The 25,598-nt window shown below is 49.1% G+C and overlaps 1 protein-coding gene across 50 annotated transcripts in view; it reads right to left on the reverse strand.

Moving 5' to 3' along the window:
* The window catches only part of SORBS1 (sorbin and SH3 domain containing 1), a 225,338-nt gene that overhangs the window by 12,829 nt on the left and 186,911 nt on the right, over window positions 1-25,598 (reverse strand). For 21 of the 50 annotated variants that reach the window (XM_046026709.1, XM_046026719.1, XM_046026699.1 and 18 more), the window contains 6 exons: window positions 22,865-22,950; window positions 19,576-19,743; window positions 15,984-16,030; window positions 11,954-12,068; window positions 11,676-11,801; window positions 10,025-10,219 (listed from right to left, as the gene is read on the reverse strand). In XM_046026709.1, coding sequence (XP_045882665.1) covers window positions 10,025-10,219; window positions 11,676-11,801; window positions 11,954-12,068; window positions 15,984-16,030; window positions 19,576-19,743; window positions 22,865-22,950 — 737 coding nt within the window. Of the gene's footprint in view, window positions 1-640; window positions 8,471-10,024; window positions 10,220-11,675; window positions 11,802-11,953; window positions 12,069-15,983; window positions 16,031-19,575; window positions 19,744-22,864; window positions 22,951-23,601; window positions 25,078-25,598 lie in introns of those variants that run through there. The other 29 variants (XM_046026685.1, XM_046026677.1, XM_046026672.1 and 26 more) reach the window with 5 other exon arrangements.

Genomic DNA, 25,598 nt, shown 5'->3' on the forward strand with positions numbered 1-25,598 from the left:
CAGTCCTTAACTTAAGGATGCACAGTACTGGAAGGGATACTGACCCAGCTAATACCTGCCTTGGTTTTAGGTCATACGCAAGTCAGAGGGTAATCGCTATCACTGCCTTCACACCTAGACAAAGTTGACCTCTAGTACAAACTTCAGTCATCCCCAAGAGGTAAGAATGATTGGACTCCTTACCCACAGTTTGTGGAAGGAAGGACAAAAGCAAGATAAACATTTATCCTATTACCTAAGGTTCCATTTCTCCCTGTTTGAAATACATTCCTTACATTTAAACCAAACATGTCATGTAGTTGGGATAAAAACCAGTTTTTGATTGGGGGTGTGTGTGGCAATGTGGACCCTCAGGAGAGACGGAGACCACTGATATCCGAGGCAGGGATTTGCCCTTCACTGTGAAGGCCATTTACCTTCAGATTTTTTTCCTTTAGGCATTTATTTTTCTTTCCCTGGACCCATTTTCTATTTTATTTTATTTTATTTCATTTTAGAGAGAGAGTGAGCATGAGCAGGGGGAGCAACAGAGGGAGAGGGAGAAGCAGGCTCCCCACTGAGCAAGGAGCCCGATGTGGGGCTCAATCCCAGGACCCCAGGGTCATGACCTGAGCCGAAGGCAGACACTTAACCAACTGAGCCACCCAGGTGTACCCCCTCCCCCGGCCCCATTTCTAACAGTGTACAGCTTTATATATCTTTTCCTCTGAACCTATGCTAATATGGTAGGCCAATAACACTTGAGATACAGCCAGTAGGAAATGTACTGTATGTATAAAAATATAAACTGGATTTCAAAAACTTAGCACAAAATGTAGAATGTAAACTAAATCACTAATAATTAGATTGATTATATACGACTATATAATTACATTAATAGTTTAAATACTACAGTAGCTATGTTGGACTAAATGAAATACATTGTTAAAATTAATTTCACTTATTCCATTTTACTACAAGGAAAGTTTAAATTACATAACATGATTCACATTATATGCCTACTGGATAGTGAGGCTCTGAACCCTCCCTGCCTGTACTTAAGCCTAAAAGTAGACAAAATTCTAATTATGACCTCAGCCAAGATTAAGAATGAAGAGAGCATTATCCTATGCCAAGCACATTTCACACTCTTGGAGATACATTCGAGTTTTTTTTTTTTTCCCCACATGTTTAGAAAAACAGCCATCAGCTCCCCACCCCCAACACACACAAGCTGCACGCCACCCTCCCACCCCTCCGACAGCAAGCAGGGGTTAGTAGTTGCTGATCTGGAAACTGTTTTGCGTCTGTATTTGCACATGCACTCACAAACTGCCCCCCTTGGCCTGGACTGCTGGTTTTATTCTTCTCAAGTGAGCAGTCCTACAGGAAGCCTTGCTCAGTTGCCTTTCTATCTGCAGTTCACAGAAGACCCCCAGGAATCTGATCCCAGCCTCCCTTGGGCTATTAATCCCTCTGGACCCACAAACACCTGGTGCTCCCAAGGAGTTAGCAAGGTTCTCGTCCAGCTTTGGGTATGTGCCAAAGCCTTGAAACCCCAAATAAACTCTCCATAGGGTAAAAAACAGCAGGAAGTCCTGGAAATGTGAACAAGACTAAGGACCTCAACCTCAGAGTGGTCCAAGTCCCCGGAAGCATCACAAATCCCTTCCGGGCTCCTATTCCCCCACCCGCCTCCCCACCCCCTGGCCCCCAGTCCTAGTCACTCAGAGACGACATTCCTCAACCCACTGTACACACCTACCCTGTCATCTGCTCAGACCCCATCCCACCTCTTTCTGGTGACCCACACTGGCCTCCCAGGGGAGACCAGACTGGGTGCAAGGAAATGTGGGTTCCAGGCCAGGCTACAACACTAATTCATGGTCTTTGGAGCAAAATGTTGAATTTCTCTGGATTTCAAAATCTTAGTAAAATAAGAGGATTGGACATGATTTACATAAACATCCTTTTTGGCTCTGAGGTTCTCGCATAAAGGTCAGAGGGCATGCATCCTATGAACTGAGAACTAGGGTCTGGGAGTGGAGGTCTGACCTGGCTTAAGAACGGAGGCACCTCACTCACGACCCCCTGAGGACCGGGTAGAGGGCTTCTGACGCAGCCTCCAGGTGTGGACGGAGGGCTTCCTCTGGCAGTGTCGGGGGTGAGTGGTTGCCCTGCGTGGTGGCTAATTCGTAGCTCTGAGAACACCACAGGCAAACTCGGCCAGAGGAGCCAGAGGCCTGACTGATTCAGGCTCCTGGCTTTCTAGAGCACTTCCACAGGACCCTCACAACAGGACCAAGTTCTCCTTGAGCTCATTAAGAAAAAGATCCCAGCTTAAAGATAAAACAAAATTACAACCAATCGGTCCAACTGTTCCCCACCTAGATACAGTCTCCTTGCTCCACACAGAACACATTCCTTTGTCATCACTCGACTGTGATTACAACACCAAACTCAAACGCTCAGCCTTCTTGTCATGGTCTACAGTGTGTGATCTCTTTCCCTCCTAAAGCAATCAGAGGAGAAATGGCAAGTGTGTATTCAAAGATGAAGAAGCAAAAGCTTTCCAAGAGGACGCCTTCATACCCAAGGTGAGAGAGAATAGGGAGAAGCACTAAGTTACAGAATGCAAATTTTACGTTTTCTAAATTCTGGATTGTGGAACACAGAGTGGAAGGATTCTCCATCTTCTACTTTCTTCTCTTCCCTGCCCCGCCACCTTCCTCTCTTAGGTGGAATGGGGTAAGGAGGATAAAGCAAGCTGCTTCTCTGTTTTTTCCCTGTTACCTCGGTATCACGTAATGGGTATTTACAGAGTCCCAGGGACTGTGTGCCGGGTGTGTTAGTCTCCATGGCCTCTCATTTCATCCTTGTAACTCAGCAGGGTGGTCCACATTTACTCCACCCTACAAAACTAAGACCCAACATGTGTGAGCTGGGAACTAAGGAGCCCAGATGTGAACCCTGGGCTCTCAGACCCCGGGTCCTGTACAACCCCGTTCCACCTGAGGGAGGAGGGCCACTCTACCCTGATTCTCCGTGCTTGTGCTCTGCCTGAGGGACTCATCAGAGTAGCCGGAGAGGTCACTGACCAGGAGGTCAGCTCAGGAGGTATTCTGTAGCAGGCACGACGGTTGCTATGGCTACCTGCATAGGGGTGGACACTTCAACTTTAGGTCTTAATTCCCGACCTCAGGTGTTGAGAGAACACCTGCTGGTTATTTTTGGAACTGCTGCCAGAGCCCCTCTCCATTCTGCTCTTTGTTAAACACCGTCCAAACACATTTAGAGATTTCCCTTCCAGGTGAGGCAAAGGAGAATGCTTCCATTTTCATCTGGGTATCTCACCACTTCTGATTTCCTTAATTTCCATGCTTAAAGCAGGCCTATGTCTCTGCTCTTATCTTTCTGGGAACAAAGCTAGCTTCCGCATAATAAGGGGCATCCCCTCTGAATCCGCCAAAGCCTGTTTCTGTCATCACCTGAGCGGCATTCTCTCCTCGCCTTTTTCTGAGGCTGTGAAGTAGTTTGTCTGGTGCTTCTCAGTTGCTTTGAGGACACACGGCTTTCCCAAATACTGATTTCTATCGTTGACTGGCTTCCTTCCCTTTGGGACCCAAATGAATATTGCAAAAGTTTTGTCACTTTTCTCATCTCATGATAAAAGTAGAATAGACTAGGGGCTCTTGACTAGGGGGGCACAGACTCCCAGGAAGCTCTCGGATGGACTCAGGGGTGGATCTCCTGAAAACTGATGCAGAATTGTGTGTGCACTCCCCTTGTCGTTCCCAGACTACCGGCCCACAGTCCACAGCTCACCTCACATTCTCAAAGATTCTGTGACCCAGAAAAGTCTGGGTCACTGGAGTAGAGGATCTGAAATGATTCTTTTTGATTCAGAAATTCTATGAGGATCTCTCATGCTCGTTGTAGGAACTCTTAAAAACCAAGGCTGGATGCCAGTCAGCAAACGGTGCCTCTCTCTGGGGAAAGCTCAGCAAATAGTTGATGATAATGACTGAGATTTGTAAGATGATCTTCCCCTTCATGGTCTTGATCATCCTAAATCTTCTTGGCCAAAATGACACCCAACAGAATCCAAGAATTTCGTGGCTAATTCTTAACTCTTGGGTGTTTTGTCTATATGCATGTTTTTGTCCTAGTATACCCCCCAAATGAAGGGGAAAACTTTTCATTTTTCAGTTGTGAAGGTCTACGATAAGCTCCTTACTTAAAATTTTGAATTTGTTCTTTTTTCCCCCTTTCAGTCACATAGGATTTTTAGCTAATCTTAAAACAACAGTGCTAAAAAGACCTTCAGTTCTCTTGTCTAAATCTTTTGTTTATGGATGAAGAAGCTTCCAGAGAAGGGAAGTGATTCATCCAAAGACACACAGCAGGCCACCGGCAGCACTGGGCCAGAGCCCAGGGATCCCGACTTCCGACACAGTGCTCTCCTCACTACACCGTGATTCCCCGAAACACCCCCTGCCCTTTATTCATATCTTCTGCTGTTTAAAGGACACACACCTAAAAACGTGAGCAACTGACCCAATGTGATTTCAGTTTGGGAGTCTACAAAGGCGTGAAAAGCCAAAGCTTTCACAAGTGTTCATCCACCCCCAGAGCTGGGGGCGGCAGGGGTGGGGCTGGACTGGAGAGGTGACGAAGGGGGAAGGAAGCAGCCATGCAGGGACTTAGCACCAAGCAGGGAAGTCTGACAATGGATTCATAAGAGGCATGTGACCATGAGGAAGGTGACTGGACGTTGCGGGTGGGTGTCTACGTGCTTTCCAGCTCTGCTCCCAGCCCCTTCCCTGGACGCCCCCCTTCCATCCACCTGTGGATACCCTAAGCCTCACCCAAAGCTCAAATCTCCCACACCCCCTTTCATGTTCCCCCCTATCTTGACTGGGTTATTTGCTTGCCTTAAATGACACCCTCTTGGTATTTGCTTATAAACTTTCCTATCGTTGAAGTCCAACGTCAAATGCCACTTTTCTTTCTAAAGTCTACCAGACTGCCACCTTCTCCCTCCTGTTGCTTATTGTTTCTCCTTATCTTGAACGTTCAGGGTGAACTACCTGACTCTCCTTCCCTGTCCACATTATAATGATTTGTGAGCATTATCTTATCCCCCTCCGCCTGCCGCAATGGAGATCGCACATAGCTTTAACTGGGGTCCGTCACTTTTTTATCTTCTCTTTCACTCAACAAGTACTTATATTTACCGAGTACTTTCCATATATCAGGTGTCATGGTCCCTGACCTTAAGGCGCTAGCACTCTAATGGTGACACGGACCAGTGAAGGTAAGAAGACAACAAAACTGAGATACCCCAAATCTGGTGCTGGAGCTGGGGACACACAAAATTGGAGCACTTAATCCAGTCTTGCAGGGGTAGGGGGAAGCTGTCAGGAAAGGCTTCTGGAAGAAGTAACATCTAAGTGGAGAAGTGAAGGGCAGCTGGGGATTATCCAGGCAAACCAGCAGGGAGGTTGTGGAAGGCAAAGCCGGCTTGCTGTCTGAATGGTTGGATCACATGAGGCCTTCAATATATTAGCAATGAAAGAAGAAAGGGTCGTAACATTTCAGAATGTCTTTTCCTTTAAGGTACTCCGCTGAATTCCCTCCACTTACTGGTCAGATGTTCAACCCAGCTTCCTAACAACTATCATAAAATTGAACTTTGGTTCAGTTCCCCGCAGCAAGGAGAACAGTGACTGGCGATTTTCCGGATCATGCACGCTAGTCTAGAATGCATTTATCCAAATAAGTGACACAGCCCGAGGCCCTAGCAAGCTGACAGGCCACCAAAGAACAGTTGTCCCTGAAGTCCTTTCCATCTTTAGCTGTATCATCCCAAGAGGGCCTCCAGGGGTAGGGAGCTTCTGCTGTTCCCCCTTTTGTGAGTGGTTGGCTCTGGTTCCCAGTCATAGGAGGCTAAAGTAGAGGGGCCAGGTGGGAGGTTTGGGGGCAGGGGCCCCCTCTCACACAATCTTCCAGCTCTCAGCAGGGAGCAAGGCTGGGGTCAGGGCCAGGCACACCCACAGAGAAGGGGCTGGCGCTGGAAGAGGCCGAGGAAGGGCGGGGACAGGAAGTGGTACACTCGGGTTCTGGAGGCCCACCAAGAAAGGAAAACCAATTTCAACAGGTCCATCTTTCCATGTTGCCAGCTACCCACCCTACCCCCGCTCTCCCCCATCCTCCATTAGGAAGCAGGAAGTATATACCCGCCACCCCCCAACCGGCCCAGAGTTCCCGCTCTATGCACACTTCCTGTACAGGCCGGCTCCTGGATCGGGCTGTGCTGACTCACGGCCAACAGTAAACCAGGTCCCCCAGGCACCGTGAGCTGACTTGGGATGTTTACAGAACTGTTCCCGTCAGAGACACTGAATTCTTCTCAGCTAGCCCCTTCGCCATCTCTTCCCAACCAACTGCTCTTTGCTTGGTGGGACCGACCCTTCTCTTCCTCCAGGAATACTCATTCCAGGAGTACCTGCTCTGGGACCAGGCAAGGCCTGCCCCAGGTTCTGCTCTTTTCCCTGGGCCAGGGAAAAGATCAGAGTGGGAATGGGAGAAATGATCCTCATTTCACTCAGTGTGGGAGAAACAATCCACTTAAGGGAGCCCTCCCGCAGGCCGGGCACGGCGCTTAGCTCATTTAGTCCTTACAACTACTCTATGAAGACCCTAGGAAGAAAAGACCACTTTTATTTCTACTTTGCACATGGAAAACTGTGGCTGCCTAGCCTGATTATTTAACACTATCCCACAGATAGATCCCGCTTTCCTACGGAGGGCGATCTTGGTGTCTACAGGCCTCAAATAAGTATTTGTTGAGTGACGAAATGAAACTTCAGAGTTTCAGGTCTGAGGATCAAGCATAGTGAACTGAGGGTATCATACACAGGAAACAACAAATGAGGCATCTTCAAGATCCATCTTGAATTCCATCTGATACTGAAGGCATTCTAGAATGTTCTCATTCCAGAAGTAGCTCTGGAATCATGATCTAACTGCCAAGTTCATCCTCATCCCCATCCCTAATTTTTTAGCCCTCAAAACACCCTAAAGCCACTTTGGTCCTTGAAATCGTTGTAGCTGACCCAGAGAGAAAATGGGACAGTCACCTAAAACCCTGGGGTGCCCATTCAAGGACCCTGTCCCTGCTGGGGTCCCAGCGCTGGGCCTACATACAATTCTCCTCAGGACCCGAATGCATTTGTTCGTCAGCGAACAAAAGCCCTGTGCTCCCACACAAACACGAGACAGGACGAAGACCTGACAGAGCTGGGCGCCCGCAGTGCGCCAGGGGTTACAGAGACAAAGTGCAGCTCACACAAAACCAAACCACACGGAGCCAAACTGAAGCCTGGTGTTCTCAGCTGTGTTAGAGCAAACGGAGGAAAGTCTCCAAGGCATGAATGGATGAGAGGAAGGCTTTCCTTCTTGTGGGGCTTTGGCACTGGGCCAGGAGGCAGCCAAAGGGGGAGTGACTTCTCAATCCCCTCAAGAGGCCAGTCTGGACTGTTCTTTACCTCCAAGAGTCCCCAGCCTGGCACTTTAATCAGTGGCCCCTCCGTTCCCTCCTGGGTACTATTTCTGCCCCCAAGGCAAGCGAAGGGCTCTCATTGGCATCCATGGGGCCACGGAAGACGGGCCACGGGTGAGACGTCCAGCCCACCCTGCCAACTGAGATGCCAAGGCACCCGCGGTCATGCTGCAGGCCTACCTGGCTCCCAGCACTCCGAGCGGCCCTCCTCTCGGCCTGCTCAGCCTCCCTTCCCGGAAAAGGGCTACCCGGGGGCTTGCCGGGCCGGCTCTCCTCGGGCGCACGGAGGTCTGAGAGTCTCTGTTCCGCGCTCAGGCACCTGACCACGTCTGAAGGTCTCAAGCAGCTCTTCTTAGAGATCCTGGGTGCTCCGGGGTATCTCTCACCTGCCTCCCGCTCTGCTCTCCTCTCACACTGTCCGCGCTCTTCTCGCCTCGGCTGCCGCTTACCCTGGCTGCTAAAGGCGTTGCTGAGCTCCGAGATGACCCTATCAGAGCTCCCCGGCAGCAGCTGCGGGAAGCTATCCTGGTGGACACCTGGGAGTAGCATGTGGACACCACTGTCCCCGTTGACGTGAAGGAAGGTGGGGGCTCCGGGTGCCAAGGAGGCAGCTTTGTGGGGGAGAGGCAGGGCCAGCGGGGAAGCTAGCGAGCGTGGGGCGGATCGATCGGACCAGCTCGAGTGGGGAAGGCTGAGAGAGAGAGAGGAACCCGGCCTCGCCCACGAGGAGAGTGGGTCTGTGTTATAGACAGAAGTTTCTGGAAGAGGAGGCAGGGGTGGGGTCAGGGCCAGAGACCGCCTGCCTGGGACCCCAACAGTCAGGGAGATCCACTCAGAGGTGACAGCGTGCATCTCAGGGGACAGGGCTCGGTGGGGGTGGGGCAGGGATGAGGGGGCCGGCACGATGAGCTTGCTGTGACTGGCAAACTTAAAAAGAAAAGGAGAGAGAGGAAAACAAAGGAAAGAAGCAAAAAGGTACAAGAGTCAGCATAAAAAAGAGAGGAGGAAAATAATCACAAGGAATATACAAAGAGGAATGAAATGCAGAGGACGAGGACACTCTGGTGTCCAAACAATGAAATCGTTCGGTTAGGTTGGAGAGAAAGTGGGATGTGGCTGTGTGCACGTGTGTGCACAGTGTGTGCAGGTGGAGGAAGGGGGGGAAGCAAGGGGTATGGAGACGGGAGAAAGGGGTCCATCGGGGTGGTTACAGACGGCCCTGGCACAGTCTGTGGAATCGGACTTTCAGAGGGACACACTGGAAGCCGCCCACCCCACCACACCCCACCCCACCCCCGCTGCCACTGAAGAGCCTTGATCCACCACCATGAAGGGAAAAAGGTGCCCTGCCACGGTCCTGGCCCTTCTTTGGGCTTTTATTCTCTCTAGAGTTCCCAGCAAAGAGCCTTCCAGAGATGGATATGAGCAGTGGAGACATTTTGTTTTATAGTTGTGCTTGGCTACAGTGAAGTGAAAAATCTCGCTGAGTTCCTCTAATTACTATGAAGCAGAACGGCCTGCACTGACCCCATGCCCCCTCCCCGTGAGATCACAGGAGATGGAGCTCGCTGTGCAGCCAGCCCTGGGTCAGCCCATCTAACGCCTTCTGCCAAGGACCATCCCTGGGGTCAGGGGTGGGCAGGTGGAGGAGGAGGAAATAAGGAGAGGATGACAGGAGAGAGGCACCATCCAAGTGTCATCCTGGGTCCAGGTCCAGGTCCTGCTCTCACACTGCTGGCCATTCTCCCTACACCTTACCACGGGAGTATGGCCAGTGGCCTTCACAGGAAATCACCCTACCACGCCTCTTCTGAACCCAAGGTCCTAATTCTTTCTTGGCTTTGGGGAAGTGGGGATGGGTTGGGAATAATTTATATATTTTTTAAAACAAGCCCATTTATAATAAACGTTTAGGGATGCAAACATCTTACTATGCCGTAAAACAACTTCCTTTCGGCCCAGCAGAAACAGGGATGCTATCTCTTCCTTTCCCAGCCTGGTTCCTGCTTGCAAACAGTACCCTGGACCTGGTCTACCTGTCTGAGGATGAGAGCGCGAGATTCTCTCTTTCAATCTTTGCCTTCTGCAGGCTGGCCTTGACCAGTAAGATGCTGAAGAGAACTGGCCTGGGTCACGGTATGTATTGGACAGCAGCGGTCCCCGTACAACCAGCTTCACGCAGGGTAGGAAGCTCCTAGTTCTGGACCAACAGTTAAAGTCTCTCATTTCTCTGGCCCTAACCATGTTATCCCCAGAGCCATCACCTTAAGCTCTTCTTCTCCCCAACATAATAGCTGTCCCTCCAAGTTCTCGAAACATGTCATTTGTACCCATGAAAACAAACCCTGGTGTGTACCCTCTGCATGACTGCAGGGAGTTCCTAATCACAGTGCTGCACAGCCACCGAGAGGGCCTGCGTGCCATCAGCACCGTGGACGGGTGGTGAGGAGCGTGAAGACCAAGGACGAGAAGTCTAGGTACCTGCGGGCTTGCGGTGCCACTGCGACTTGGGGAGGAGGAGAAAGGCAGGTCGATGTAATCCACGGGGTTTTTCACCAGGGGCCGCTTGATCACGTCCACATAGGTGATGGGGAAGATGCCCTGCCGGGCCGTCCCTGGGATCCTCCCTTCGTACCAGTTCTCATCCACCTGTCGGAGCAGTGTGATCCTCTCACCCTGCAAGACACGGCAAGGACGGATCCTTGGGCCACCACGCCTTGGCAGGTCTGAGGCCCCTGCCTGTACCCTGCGCCATCCCTCACTGTTCATCACATCCTTTGTTCAGAAAAGCCTTCCTGGCTAGACTCAGATAAAATCAGCATCGCAGAGATGAGGTGCTGACAGCAGGAGAGCCGCCTGGAGGCTGGGAGGTCAAGCTCAGTTTCCAAATACTGCAGCAAAGGAGAAGGTCAGAGTCATCCCCCCAGCTAACAGCCAGATGGAGGGGTTTTGCCTCACTTATCACAAAATTGATATCCAGTTGTCTCCAAAAGCAAAGGTTTGGGAGCGTTATCTTTTTTCCTTCCCTTTTAGAACTTTGTTTTCCCCTGTACCATTATAGAAAAGTAAAAAAACATACATTAAGCAGAAAATAAGTATCACTCAGAAGATTATCACTTGGGTAACCACAGTTTGTATTTTGATATATGTATTTCCCAGATTTAATTCTGTGCATGTGAATTACACTTGCAACATTTTTTCTTATGAAAATTGAGCATGCGCTATATTTCACTTTCCAGCCTTCTTTTTCATCCTTCCCAACACAGAGTGAACCTCCTTCTTTATCAAGAAATAGAATTCTATGGTTTTAATGCGATGGTGGCAACAGCGGAAGAGCCTGCCGCAGGCTGTTCTGTGACACACACATGTAATGACTTAATTACTGGTCTCCCAATACTGGGCATGGAGGGCGCTTCTCTTTCCCACAAGGTAGTTCATCTTTTTCTAAGGCACATGTTCACTTCCCTAAATCCTCACTAAAATTAGTAACTAATAACTTCAGCAAGCCAGAGAGTTTTGACATGGGAAGACAGTGTCTGCTCGATGGGAAGAAAGGCATCACTGCGCCGCTCACTCATGTGCCAGGTGAGCATGCCGAGTCCTTGAGGGCACCAACCAGATGCCATGCTTCATGCTGAGGGCTTCATGGAGGTGGTTTCCTTGAATCCTCTTTTAAAACAGCTCTAGGAGAGAGCCATTAGTCTTCATTTCACCTATGAGCAAAGGGCGGCTTGGAAAAGTCTTTAACTTCCCAGATGCTAGGCTGACTTTTGGCTTCAGAGGACTTGTTCCTCTCCACTGGGCCATCAGAATATGTCGTAGACCTAGTCACGACCACTTTCCACATCATGGGGTGCTCAATAAATGCTGGCTGAAGAGGTCTAAGACTCCAGAAACACTGCCTTTAATCAGTGAACTTAATGTGATTAAACTCTGAGAAAGCCTAGGGTTTATTTTTTAAATCCCTCACCTCAGAAAATTCTCCACTTGCCCTTGAAGCAGTCCTAGATGCGGCACAGCTCTCAGGTACAGGGACGGTACCATGAGACAAGTACATCGCCGTCGCACCCCTTCCCCATGAGAATAGGGCCATCCAAGCAGAGCCCCAGGGCCGAGAAGAGAGGGTGCTTACCTTCCTGAAGGACATTTCTACTTGCGTATCACCATTGAAGTTGAACTTAGCAACAGCTTCTCCATATTCCAAAACCTGCACCGGTGCCAACTTCTTGGGCTGAGCCTTCTCAGCGGGAGGAAGAAGCTGAGAAGGGAAAAGAGGCACAGGAGAAGGAAATAGAAGAAAGCGAGGGGACGAGAGGAAGGAAGGAAACAAAAAAATACAAGTTCTTGGTAAGTGTGTGGTGCTGGGGGCAGGACTGAGTTGTCCTGGGGAAAGGGAAGGGGCGACCGTACCTCGATGTAGGAGCGCGGGAAGATGCCCACCCGGCCGTGATGCTCTCCTTCGTACCAGTTCTGGTCGATCTGCTTGTAGATGTACACGATGTCCCCCTTCTGCAGAGGAAGCTCCCTGTCAGCAGAGGTCAGAGCACGTCAGCAGATGGTTCCAAATGCGTGAGATGGAAGACACTCCATTTTTTAGCAAAAGGAGACTCTAACTGAGGTCAAAGGGACAAATTACAGAAGAGGGGGCTCCATATTTGGGAGGGAGAACCCCACTCTTTAGGAGGTTATATCTCTTTTGGCCACTTTTCAGTCTTCTGTGGGATGGATGTTGACTTTCAAACAGGCTCCCCACTCCAAAATGCTCACAGGCCTTATGACTTTGTCGTGGGTTTTCTCAATGTATTTTTTGTGAATGCTGGTCTTACGTTCAGAATGTTTATGCAACACAGAACAATGCACCCAGCAGTCTCAACTGATGTCCAGTAAATGACAAAAGTCTCCCTATAGATGCTTTCATTGTCTTTACTACCTTTCCATGCCCAAGCAAGGCATGCTTTCACTGCTGGAAATGACCATCAAGTTACTTGTGAGAGACTGACATCCTCGTGTCATTCCAGCCAGCCAGAAAGCCTGCCACATCACCCTCCCCTCATCCGTCTATCATCATGCAGTAGAAAGGCTCTGAAATTAGCCAGATCCGGTTTAAAACCCAGTTACACCATTTACTAGCTCAGAGACCCACGGCAAGATACGGAATCTCTCAGAGATACTTTATCTGAAAATAGGAACTAAGTCAGAGTTGTTGGAAAAACGTAGCAACAAACTCCAAGTAAGATGCCCAGCACGGTGCCTGTTACAGAGCTAGCTTGGGAAATGGGAAGTCACTACTTCCTTTTCAACATGGGAAGGAACCTTGGAAAGAAAAGTAGATTTTCCTTAAAATGTTCATCATGTATTTGTGTACATGTAAGCTGTATTTTCTATCTCCATCCATCCCTTTGCCGGCCTTAATAATGATGCTGTTAACCTCTAATCAGGGTTCCTTCTTAAAAAAAAAAGATGAAAAAGATAAATTATAAGTAAAATAAAAACCCAAGATGAGGATAACAATTGTAACAATTATAGCTTGAAAAGTTTTTTGAGTTAAAAAAAAAATGACCTAGATCTTTTCCATTTGCATCAAACCAACAGCAATGGAAAGAAAGGCTCTGACTGCAAATTGGAGGGGGCAGGCCTGTGTCCTCTGCCATGTGCCAAGAAGTCCCACGGTTCTGCGAGGGACGCTGGCTAAACAATGGGGGCACATCTGGAAGACTTTACACAAAGTCAGCACTGTGCTGAGTGCAAGAACAAGGCAGCCTTTGTGGATCTCGCACTGGTAGACCAGATTCTAACCCTGAGGAGGCCCGTGAAGGGGATCTGGGGCATTTGTCTCTGTAAGAGAGAATATTTGGGGCCAGCTTTTTGCTGTAGCTCTCCTTGGGCATGTTTGAATTCCCTCCTCTCTTTATCCCCCCAACCATGGACACGTGGCTGTGCTGGACCCTCAGCATATCCACCCCTGCTGGAGACGCTCCCGGCTCTCCCGCCCTCAGTGACTCGCAGCTGTGCAGACAGGTGGGAGTGTCCTGGCCCCCCTGGTAAGGAAGGAGGTCTGGTGGTAACAAGGTTTGAGAAACAATAATACGATATACTTCAGATCTTTTCTGGAGTGTCCCCATGTATATACTCAGCACAGTAGAGACTCAGAGAAGTCCTGCGGATAAGAACCCTGTTTAACTTTGTTGACTCAAGTGCTCCTACAGAATGCTTTTTGGAGTAACCTACTATGGAGAAAAGTAGAACCCGGTGATTAAAAACGTTTAGAAGACCCAAGTCCATGGATCTATCATTTACTCTCAAAAAAAAAAAAAAAAAAAAGTTTCATTAACTTTTCTGGGAGGGAGCAATAACAGCACCGAGCCAGGAGGAAGGACTCCTCTCTCCAATATTAGCACGATTTTAATTCTTTTTTTAGAGAGAGTGTGTGTGTGTGTGTGTGTGTGTGTGTGTGCAGGGTGGGGAGGGGCAGTGGGAGGGGGACAGAGAATCTTAAGCAGACTCCACACCCAGTGCAGAGCCCAACATGGGGCTTGATCCCACAACCCTGAGATCATGACCAGAACTGAAATTAAAAGTCAGACGCTTAACTGACTGAGCCATCCAGATGCCCCCAGCATTAGCATTATTGATAAATGGTGACAATTCCATCTCAGTCAGCCTTCCCTCTTCTACTGGACAGAGATGCTCTAAGGAAAAAATTGTTCAGACTTTTTAATGAAACCTACATAAATATGATTATCATCACAATACCATTCAATGACTATGTGTACCTCTCTCATTCCAAAGGAAAAAGGGGAAAAGGTAATATTAATTTGTATAACTCTGTTATCTTCTCTTTGGTTAAAAAGAAGGGACAGGGGGAGATGCTGACTCCCTGACTTATGTGATATGAAATGTTTTATAAGTATTACCTCAACTGCCCTGCAAGAGTGGCATTTTTTTTCCATTTTATTTTTTTAAAAATACTTCATTTATTTATTTGACAGAGAGAGAGACACAGGGAGAGAGGGAACAAAAAAAGGGAGAGTGGGAGAGGGAGAAGCAGGCTCCCCATTAAGCAGGGAGCTCAATGTGGGGCTTGATCCCAGGACCCTGGGATCATGACCTGAGCTGAAGGCAGACGCTTAATGACTGAGCCACCCAGGCCCCACTATGTCCATTTCATAAATGAGGAAATTTGAGGTGGAGGTTGGTGTCTTACTCAGAGTCAAAGAGACAGCTAGGGGCACAGTCATGACTCAAACACAGGGCTTCCTGACTCTAGAGCCCATCTCTCTAGACTGCCACTTCTAGTTAACTAATGAGCTAAAGGACTGGAGTAATTATAAACACACCCAACACACCAGATTTGTGCCTAGGTCTAGATACTGTGGCCTGGTCACTCATTTTGTGTTGGAGGAGATCAAAATCCTGGCTGAGTAGTCTTCCCCATGGCGTTACTCAGTGTCCAGTGATGAAGAGCCTTCCCTCTCATTACCAAGAATGGAGATGTGAGGGGCCTCCCTTCAGCAGGACAATGGGATGACTGCTGGTTATTGCTGCCAATGGAAACTCATGGCCCATTTTAGTCCATAATTAGATAGGAAATGAGCAGGTTTCTTGTAGAACCCAGTCTTTGGTAGCATTTTCTAAATTCCATTCCATGGAATAGAAAGGCTTCCTGGTCATCCAAATTTAGATAACACTGGGTAAAATAAGCTAATCAGGTTTCTTCATTGAAAACCTTCTAGAGCCAGTACTATGCCAATAGCAAAGTCTCTCTGGGAAGAAGGAAGCACGGGAGGTATAGACATAGTGTGCAGTGGTTCCTAGACTCATTTTTAGGGTAGAAGATCCTTTTTAAGAAATATTTTAGAGAGCTAGCCCTTGCGGGAACATAGTGCCCTCCTGTGGGTTCCCACAATCTTTGAATGTCATCAGACGTCATAGCGAAACTAATAAAGTTATCATCCTAGACACTGGTTCTGGTTCCTTCCATAGAAAGAATGGGTCATATCAAGCCACCGCTGGCTCTGAATTCCTGATAAGGGTTAAGGGTTTTGGGTAATTTCTCCCCAATTTCACATACTTCCTCTTCAAGCAAACGGAGTCCCTGGATGAGAGGTGGCAGGTCCCCCAGTGGTAGAAGCTCAGGCTCTGGCACCAGGCTGCCCAGGTTTGAATCCCCTGCATCTATCACTGACCAGTTTGGGGAAGCTCCTTAACCTCACAGCCTCTCTGTCTCCCCACCAGTGTAACGGGGATAATAACGGCACCAGCCCCAGAGGGTTCTGGTAACCGCTGAATCAGCCACCATATGTAAGAAACTTGAATGGCGCTTGGCACGTAGGAAACTCTATAAATTACTGTTTTTAATCATCGTTGTTTTTCTCCATCTCCTTACAAGTGAGCTGTGTTTCAATAGAGGCAGTTATAAAAACAAATTGGTGGTACTTACTTTAGGGTTTGGGCTTTAAAGTCAAATTTGGCTCTGGCAGGTCTCATCTAAACACAAGAAACAGTGACAACTTAAAATCACAATTTATGTACACTGAAAAGGACACATTTTCAAAAGTTTCCAGAAAGTAAAGCAGAAAAAGTGACTCTAACTAGTTCATTCTGGTGTAGAAATCTGGGCAAAATTCCATGTATCTGACCTCAGCAGAACACCAGATGAATGTTTGATCAACTATGTCATGCATGAGAATCTCCCTAAGGAAGCTAGATTTGGGGAAGAGATTCTTTGAAAAGTCCCAAAGCTGCAGTGCTATTTCCCCAAAGCTGACCATGGCTATTAAAAACAACACACACACACACCAGTCGGCCAGAAGTCCCAGACATTCCTACTCTTTGGAGGACATCTTCTATTCGCCTGACTTAAATTATGATTGGCAAGTGGACGAAACCCTCATTCACCTCTCACATGACATCATCTTTGACTCCACAGATTTCTCACGGCCTGTGAGATCATCCCAAAAACCAGACAAAGCAAGCCCTGAGTTCATGCTCTTTCTCCAAAGATTCCCTTCCTTTTGGGTAGCCCTCTCCTTCCGGACCCCAGGCCTGGAAGTCCTCCGCACACTCCAGTTCCTCAAGTCTGTCACTCAGTCATACCAACCCTCCCTCCAGAACCTTCCACAAACGCACTCAGGTCTGACCTCTAGCTCCTATACTCACAAAGCTTCCTTTGACTTTGTGTTCTCTTTACTTTCATCTACTGTCACTCAGGAGCACAAATAACATTCCTCAAATACTTCCGTCCATCACTTCCTTGCTTTGAAGTCGGCTGAAGCGCTCAAGTATCCCTCAGATCAAATCCGAATTCCTGATAAGGGTTAAGGGTTTTGGGTAATTTCTCCCCAATTTCACATACTTCCTCTTCAATATTCGAGGACAAAGTGGAGAGGAAAAATGTGAGACTCGGTGAGAAAAAAACTGGTATTTAAACGCTCTCTCAAGCTTAGTTTTAGGTCCTAAACCCATCAGTGATATGTCCTTATTTGCAGGCTCCTCAAGCTGGGATCTTGTAGGGATTTTCTTAAGGATGAATCTCCCACAGGAATTTCTTTTTGCATTTTCATGCTGATGTTTCGCCTCTATCTATCTGTTCATATATATATTAGAGGCCAACTGAATGTCTACTTTACAATCTGTGCTACCCAATTTCAATGCCTGCATTTGAGTCTGTGACCAAAAAGTGCAATTTAGTATTGTAGCTGTAAGGGAATATGAAAAGAACAGTTGTGGACTTAACGATAAATGACAAGTTCACAAGAGAAGGCCCAATAACCAACACTGTAAGATGAAAATTTCACAGTGATTCCAATTAAAAAAGAAAAAAATTACCCAAGGATAGCCAGCTGTAGAGCTGTGGGAACTTTAAGAAGTATATGACAAACAGCACCAGATTCACACTTTGAGTGGCAACTGAGTTCAGGCAGAGGGATATCACCTGTTACATTAATTAAGTTTTCCAAGTGTGTAATTAACTACTTAATCTGTAAATTGGCTTAGGCCGATACTGGGGATTGGTGAAAACAAATTTATTTCCACTAAACAGAACCCATACATTACTCAAAGTTCAGAAAAACACTGATTCCATGGGGCTGTTGAGACAAATTAGGAGTCTTCATTGCCTATGCAAAGCAGCATCTCCCTCTTCACCTGCCTCTGCCTCCCTGAGGCCCCATCCGCCTACCCCTCCCCCGGCTCCCACAGGCCTGTGTCACCTGTCACCGCAGAGATGACAGTCATGTGGGTGTCCCCCCCCCCACTAGCCTCCCAGCTGCCCAAGGGCACAGTCTGGGTCCTGTTTCCACTTCCATATGGGGCCTCGCCCAGAGCTAGCGGTCACCCACATTCTACTCAGTGGGGCTGGAGTACATCTCCACAGCCCTGTGCGCCTGGGACTTGTTGGTCTCTGTTCTCCCACACCTGTCAGTTCAACGTCCAGGGCAGTGATTCTCAAAGTGGGGTCTCTAAATGGGCATCATCAACATCACCTGGGAACTGGTTAGAAAGGCAATCCTTGGGTACCACCCCACAATTAGAACATCTGTGGATGGGGCCCAGCAATCTGTATTTTAACAAGCCCCCGGGACATTGTGATGACCGCTTGAGTTCGATAATCACTCTCTGGCAGGGAGGCGAGGTGGGTTAGGCAGTTTGCCTGCCTCTCTCCAAGGCTGTTCTGCCCCAGCTGCATTTCTGTGCACATGTATTACCCATCCATGTATCTATGCAGCCCTGTGGTGCCTTGTGTGCACCCCTCTTCCCCATCACTAGTCAGTGGGTAGGCCTGCGAATGGGGAGAATCCGTCACCAGAGCCTTCAGAGTAGGGGGTTCTGAGGAGTGGAAGGCTGCGGGCTGCGTCTGCCTTTCCCTCGCATCTGAATCAGCACCTGCTAACTTCTGCCTCTTCTCATCACGCTTCCTTTCTCTCCAACACCTTAGAGTGTCCTTCCCTGTCCCTGCTTTTCTTTCATTCTGGTTCTCTTTCCTTTCTTTGTCACAGAAAGCTTCCATTTCTTTAAAAACAAAACAAAAACAAACCATTTGATGAGAATAGCCAGTGCCTCTGTCACTCAAACATGGAAACATGAATATTAATCTGTTACACTGAAAGATTTATAAACCTGTCCATGCTTTGACGTCACTCCCCCAGCTCCCTCTCAAGCCTCAGACACACACTCCCCCAAAAGGAGCTAATCCTTAGGGGACCCCGGGGGTCACACGGCAAAACACACCTTGAGGCAAGCAGCAGCAGCTGGCCGGGGTAAGAATTTCAACGTGTCGGCCTTCGCGCAGGAGGCCGAGGCCTGGATAAAATCACCTCAAAGATCTGTGCTTTCTTCCTGCCTTTTATAATATTAAGTTTTGTAATCTCAGCTGAGAAACATCAAAATTAAGGGAACAAATGAAACGTCCCTCAGAGAGCTCTCTTACCCTCCACGGTCTTATCCTAACCCCAAAACTCGTTGGGTTTCAAAAGTCTTCAGTGAGGCTCAGCACTGATAAATACCCTATTCAACTAATTCATCATTTGATACCGAGCAGCAATAATATTCTCTGATATTTGGGGACCTGGATAAATGGCATAAACAATGCATTGCTTGCTAACTTTTAAAACAAGCTTCATGAAACCGCCTCTTCAAAGAACAATCTTCTAATCGCTCGCACGACAGCTACTAACGCACACGGACTGAGGTGCAAGGCTTCTAGGCGGGACACACAGGCAGCAAAGTGTCACTGTACAATGCAGGATGTGGGGGGCTGGAGTCATGATGGCAGCCGATGCTCTAGGCATGCATGGGGTGGGGGGTACGCCAGCAGATCCCGGGCCCACAGCCAGGCATGCTTGAACATACAGAGCACAGGACATGATGGGACTCGCGGCCGTGACCAGCCATGGAGGAGCCAAAGCGAGCCTACGGAAGCCGGGGTGACAGATGCCATCTGGAGAACTAACTCAGCCTACGGAGGGCAGTGCTGAGGGGAGGCACGGGCATTGCTTTGGGTCAAGCAGCAGACGGAGGCAACCAAAACAGACCTCTGACCCAGATTTCCTTTTGGCCGTATCGTCTATATTGAGGAGGTCCCCAAAGCGCTCATTAGTGATAAACTGATGGTGCGTCGGGATGACGCCCGTGTGGCGACGAGCTGCGATATCGGCCTCTTCTTGCTCACGCTTAAGTCGTCTCTGGTCCGCTAAAAGTTTCTGCCATGAAATTGCATAAAAGGGGCAGTAAATCATCCGGTGCAGGGTGCTGGAAAACTGCCAACGCAACAACTAAGAAGCAAGGGGCTGGGTGAATGGGACACGCGGAGGGTCAGGTGTGAGGGGGCTTCATGGCCACAACTCCTACAGCCCCCTGTAGCCGCACCCCACACGTTCTGCAGAGGAGGGAGACTGTACCACGCAGGGGACCCCAGGGGACCCCTGGGCCACGGGGGAAGGATGAATTCCAAACAGTTACACTGTCCAGAAAACTATCTCCTGGCTCAGCCAAGAGCCTCCTCCTGATCCCAGTACATGGCCCCCAAATCCAGGCCCTCCGGGGGCGGCAGCCAGTGGGGGTTGGGGGCCATAATCTGGAGCATCTACAAGCCTGCTGGGCTGGACGCAGGGGCCTGGGAGAGCTCCCCTCACCTCACTTAAGCGGTGGGGATTTCCCAGTGTCTTCCCATGGTGGGACCAGGGATGGCTGATTCCTCCCACCCAGATCTAGGCTCTGACTATGCAGGAGCTATGGAACTAGGTCATTTGTTGTACTTCCGAGGTCTGTTACTCTGATATGCTCCAGAGCAGAGCTGCCCATTTCAGAAACTATGCACCCCTTCTCCTAGGCTGGCCAACCCCTCCCCTGAGCACAATGTTTAGGGGGCCTTGGCACATGCACCAAAGGCTACTTACGTGACTGACAGACATCATCAATTACTTGCTTACTGTACCTTTTACACAACTATCTCATTAGGTGAAATGAGGCTGAGAGTAAAGGAGTGATGCAGAGTAGAAATATAAAACATGAACTAGGAATAAAAACACCTCAGTTCAGAAGAATTACACTCTCCTAAGTTAAGGAAATAGTCATCTACTTCTATTCTTAAAGACTTCTTTTTCTTCTTCTATTTTTAAAGGCTTTTTCAAATAATTAAACAATGTTGCATTTTACCAAATGTCCTTATGTTCTATTAAAGTGACCCTATGGAACAGAATTTTAATGTGTTTTCTTATTCTATACTGATCATACATTCCTGGGGTTACGATTCCTTGTAGAAAAGCAGTAATGAGGACTGGTAATTCTTAGTATTTTCAATAAGGCGTTTGTCTTCTTCCAGCAGGCAATCTAATGCCTCACGTGACACCCAGCCCCAAAGGATGGTGGGCCTGATTTTTCCATCTTTCACCAGAGACTATGAATAATCAAGAAACCACTTCTCAAATGGCTGTGGATGTTAAGGGCTCAGGCAAGCTGTCGTAAGGACTACCTGAGGAAAGACATGAGACGGTGCTTCGCAAAGCCCAACACCACTGAAAGCGCACTGGCCCAGGAATGTGGAGCCCTGGTTTCTAGCTGTTTCTAGCTGACACCAGAGGGTGTAAGTTAATTTGCTGTGTCCCCTCTGGCAAGTCACTACCCGCTGGAGTCCTCTCCTGGCTTACACAAGGGGCTTGGCTACTAATGTCCCTTCCAGAACTGACATATTCTCATTTTCTGAAATGCCACAATCATCAGTATTTCATAATTTTTGCAAAGAAAGCTGCCAGGACTGGCCCTCCATTAGCTGGAAGTGTGAGCTGTTTCTGTAGCAGTGGGGAGGGACTGCTGTTGGAGGCTCCCGTGGCCCCCCCATGCTTGGGCCACTGTTACATCAGATCAGTGGAAGTGGACAGAGAAGGGAGCGGACCCAGTGCCTGGATCAGACCTCAGCAAATCCACAGTCCCCACAGTTTGATGACAGAAGCCAAATACCATGAATAAAGACACAACATTTTTAAGGATCTGGGAGCCAGTGTTATTCAGGAAACAAGCTGCTCCCCGTCTGAACGCACCTTGTAATACAGCAACTGCGAAGCCAACTAAATAAAATCTGCCTCCCATGGGGTAGGCAGGATTCTAGCACAGTGCCTTCCACGCTGGATACTAGTGTTTGTACTAATAACGTGAATGTCATCTTCTTTCACCTTACATAGGTGGGAACCTTGTATCCTAGGGACGGCGACTAGAAATGAAACGGTCTGCGGCCTGATGGACACTCACTGTGTTTGTCACCTGTTCTTATAAATAAGTCTGCACATCTCACGCTTCCCTCCTTCTTTACCCAGATAGATGCAGTCTAATGAACACTGTCTGTCTTATGCCTGCACCGGGGCAGAGCTACGGTCTTTTCGTCTTGGCAGCCCCCAAAACAGCCCCATTCAAGGTCAGCCTTACCCTAAATCCTTAAGGAAGATCCACCTCAACTAGGAAACTGCTCAACAAAATGGAACGTAGGAAGGGGCTTCAGACTTTATGGGGAAAGGGACGGAGCTGTGTACACATGGTCAAAACAACTGTTCCACCTCCTAACTTGATACAGGAAAATGGTCACTGGAGCTGGTTTGATCTATAGGACCCTTCCTGCTAGGAATGCAAAGTCCAGAAAGCATGCCTTAAAACACCACTATGTCACAACAGAAGCTGGTGATTTTGCCCCTTTAGCTGATAAGTACAATGGCCTCTTCTGAAATCCCAAAAGAAAACACTCCTTCCCCAGGCATTCCATTGCCATGTGGACATTCCAGCCGTGGCTAGAAGAGGTGCGTTCCCTGAAGTTCTGGTGGGGGTTTCCCAGGATCTATGGGGGTAGCTCTGCTTCTCAGTTAAAGACAACTTCTTCAGATTGTTTTATAAAATGTATTACGGTGGTCATTATGTATCATTTTTTAGTTTCCTTTCTCCTGCTGCATACTCCCCAAAAGGAATTGTGATTTGTGCCAACAGAGGGGTGGGCAGGACTGGGGAAATATGTGGGTGGGTTTCCCTAGAGAGTGAGAAGGCAGGGATGGGGAAGGGGTGAGCAAGTGGCACCAACTCTGGGTCCCCCTGCACGGAGCTGAAGGCAGTGGTGAACCTCCCCTGCAGGGACACTAGTGGGACTTGGCACTTAGAACTTATTGCCTATGGGGAAATCGGTCCTAGAGAGCTGACGCTACTTAAAAAGCCATTTGTGAAGACACCAATCTTTGCTTCCCATTGCTAGGTCACGTCACTTCTCTGACAGACATCTAGAATGTTTGCTTCCTTCATTTTTTAAAATCTGCCTAAGAGCTAAGAGATTTCCAAGATGCCATTTACCTCTTTATCATCATGACGCCTCCGAATAAATTCTTCCGTGGATTCCAAATAATCAGCAGGTATAAAATGCCTTGGTGACTCCGAATCTTCAAAACAACAAAGTAGAATTAAAACACGCCAGGATTTAGCAGGAAACCAGATTGGGATTAAGATTTCACCCTTCAGCCATTATCCTTACATTCACAGTCGTGGATTATAGACCAACACTCAAATTCTGAAGAAGAACCACTCCCCCCCACCCCGCAACACTTTTTTGGATTTACTTGTAAGCCAGTTTAATACAAAGAAAACTAATCAGAAGGCAAAAGGTGAGCGGAGAGAGGACCTTCTGTGAAAGTGTCCCTCCTCAGAGGCGTGCAGGATCTCACAGGGACACACCGTACACTCACACACACACACGGCCACTGGGAGAGGCTGCCTCTCAAAAAACCACGGGGTGACTGAGGATTGGCGTGAACTCCAAGGGGTTCGAGAGTTCACATGGACGAATTTCTCGGCTGAGCTAAACGGCCAATTTTTCTTTCGAAACAGAGTTTGGTGGTTAGTCTAAATGACATGGGGGGCTTTGTTTTTAAAGAAGTGCAGCCACTACGAGCCATGATTAATTGCCAAGCAAAACAAACAGAAAACAAAGGACAGACCAGAAAATGAGCACCAAGGGCACATGGGAAGAGGGGACAGAGCAAGCAAGGTGGAGAGACGGGTGAGGTGAAACCGGGCAAATACACAAATGCCACCTCCGAGGGATGTTCCCAGTTCACTGTGTGGGTTGTTGTTCCTGTCCAGGCCGGGGTCTGAGTACGGCACGGAGTTGCCATTATGAAAGGCCCTCAGGCAGTCATCTGGGACTGCGGGTCTCCCCTGAGGGGGCTCCGAGATCCGGCCCAGCCTCGCCATGGTGTGTCGGGAAGACAGGCGTTTGGGAACCGAGGGCTTCCCCCCGGAGGGGGTCTCGTCCTGCTGGGGCTGGCTGGGGAGGTCTGGCTTCTGGCTGGCCTGGGGGACTGAGAAGTCGCCAGGGGGAGGCTGCCTGGGGTGGGACGGGAGGGGCTTTTTCAATCGGAAAGGGAGGGGGCTCATTAGGTAGATGTTCCTGAGGAGCGTGCTCCTGTCCCCCCTGAGATCTGGGCGCCAGTCGGGTTGTCTGGATGTCTGCTGCTGTTCGTGCTTTCGGATGGTGGTGAAGCGGGTGTATGAGGCCGGGCAGGTGCCCTTGCACTTGGTGAGGCGGTGCTTGGGAAAGTCTCCGTGGACACTGCTGCTGCTGCCCTCTCTGCTGTCGCTGGACATGTTTGAACAGTGGTCGAGCTCGTCGGAGCAGGCAGAGAGGGGCTCAGAAGGCGCGAGGCCCCTGAAGCCCAAGGGGGGCTCGACCATATTGCTGCATGTTGGGGCGGCATAGAGCCCCCCCGGGTTCATCCCGTCCATCTCCCGGGGTCTCAGCTTGGTCGACTCCAGGAGGGACTCAGCCGAGCGGGCTGAGGTCAGGCTACTCCGGGACAGCACAGGCGTGGGGGACTTGCTTAGCCTCCCAGACAGGTCCAGGGACGGCATGGACCTTGACCGCTGAATCAGCTGCTCAAATGCCGTGATGCGGGAGGAGACGGTGTGTTTGGGGATGTGTTCTGAGCCCTCCTGGCTAGAGCCCAGCTCGCCCCTGGCCAACGCCAGGCTGCTCCTTTCAAAGTGGGAGGCAAGGTCTCGCACACTTGAGGAGGAGATGGAGTCCAGGAAGAGGCCGGCTCGGTTGATCTGGTGCATGTCCCGGTATAACATGGTGAACTGCATCCCGGCCTTTCTGGAGAGAGGGCAGGGCCTCCTGGTGCCGGTGCCATACTCCTGGAGGCTCACGGTGCTGCTCGACTTGCTGTCCCACTCCCGCCGGGAGCGCGTGAGCAGGTTCTCGATGCTCCCCCCAACTCGGAGGGGGAGACCTCTTTTGGAATCATTCAGAGACAGTGAAACACAAAGGTTCTCACAGCTCTGAGCCTTTTCTGCCGGCAATAAGACACTCTTCTGTTCCTGCAAAAGAGCGCTGGGAGCGGAGAGCCTGGGTTTGAATTTGGAGGGAAGGATTTCCGAAATGCAGGCCTTTGCAGCGGACAGGGGTTTCTTGTGCTTACACATGGGGCCTAATGCATTGCTAGAGCTAACCGTTCGGCTAGGAACTGGAGATGAAGAAATCATGTGAGCATTCCCACCTTTACGATCCACTGGAAAGCATGCAGAATAAAATAAACAGACCCATTAGGTTAAAGCTGAAAGCTGCTTTAAAAAAAATGAAATAAAAATAAAAGGGAGAGGTTACATGCTCCTTTGTCTTAAGGGTTTTGTTTTGTTTTGTTTTTTAATTTCCAGTCGATGTCCGGAAGCAAAATAATCTGTGCTGCAAAGCAGGTGCAAAGATGCAACGAAAACGGCCACCCTGCTGAGTTACGAAAGGCTAAGGCTCAACTATGTTCTAAGAAGAGGGAATCAGAACGAAAAAGAGAGAGAAATGCTTTAGGGAGAGCAAGGTCGGGGTTCAAAGGAAGGGAAACTAATACCAGAAAGAAAAATGGCCGGTGAAAAACTGGGGGAGGGGGCTCAGACGGCTCAGAGGCCTGCAGATGGACCTGCACAAGGCAAAGGATATCCCAGGAGCTGGAAGTCACCCGCTGCCGACACCCCGACACCGGGCCTGGATGGACGAGAGGCATCTGGATGACCGTGTGGCCGGGCCAGAGCCCAGCAG

The sequence above is a fragment of the Meles meles genome, chromosome 13 (assembly GCF_922984935.1).
Source record: "Meles meles chromosome 13, mMelMel3.1 paternal haplotype, whole genome shotgun sequence".
Taxonomy (NCBI): Eukaryota; Metazoa; Chordata; class Mammalia; order Carnivora; family Mustelidae; genus Meles; species Meles meles.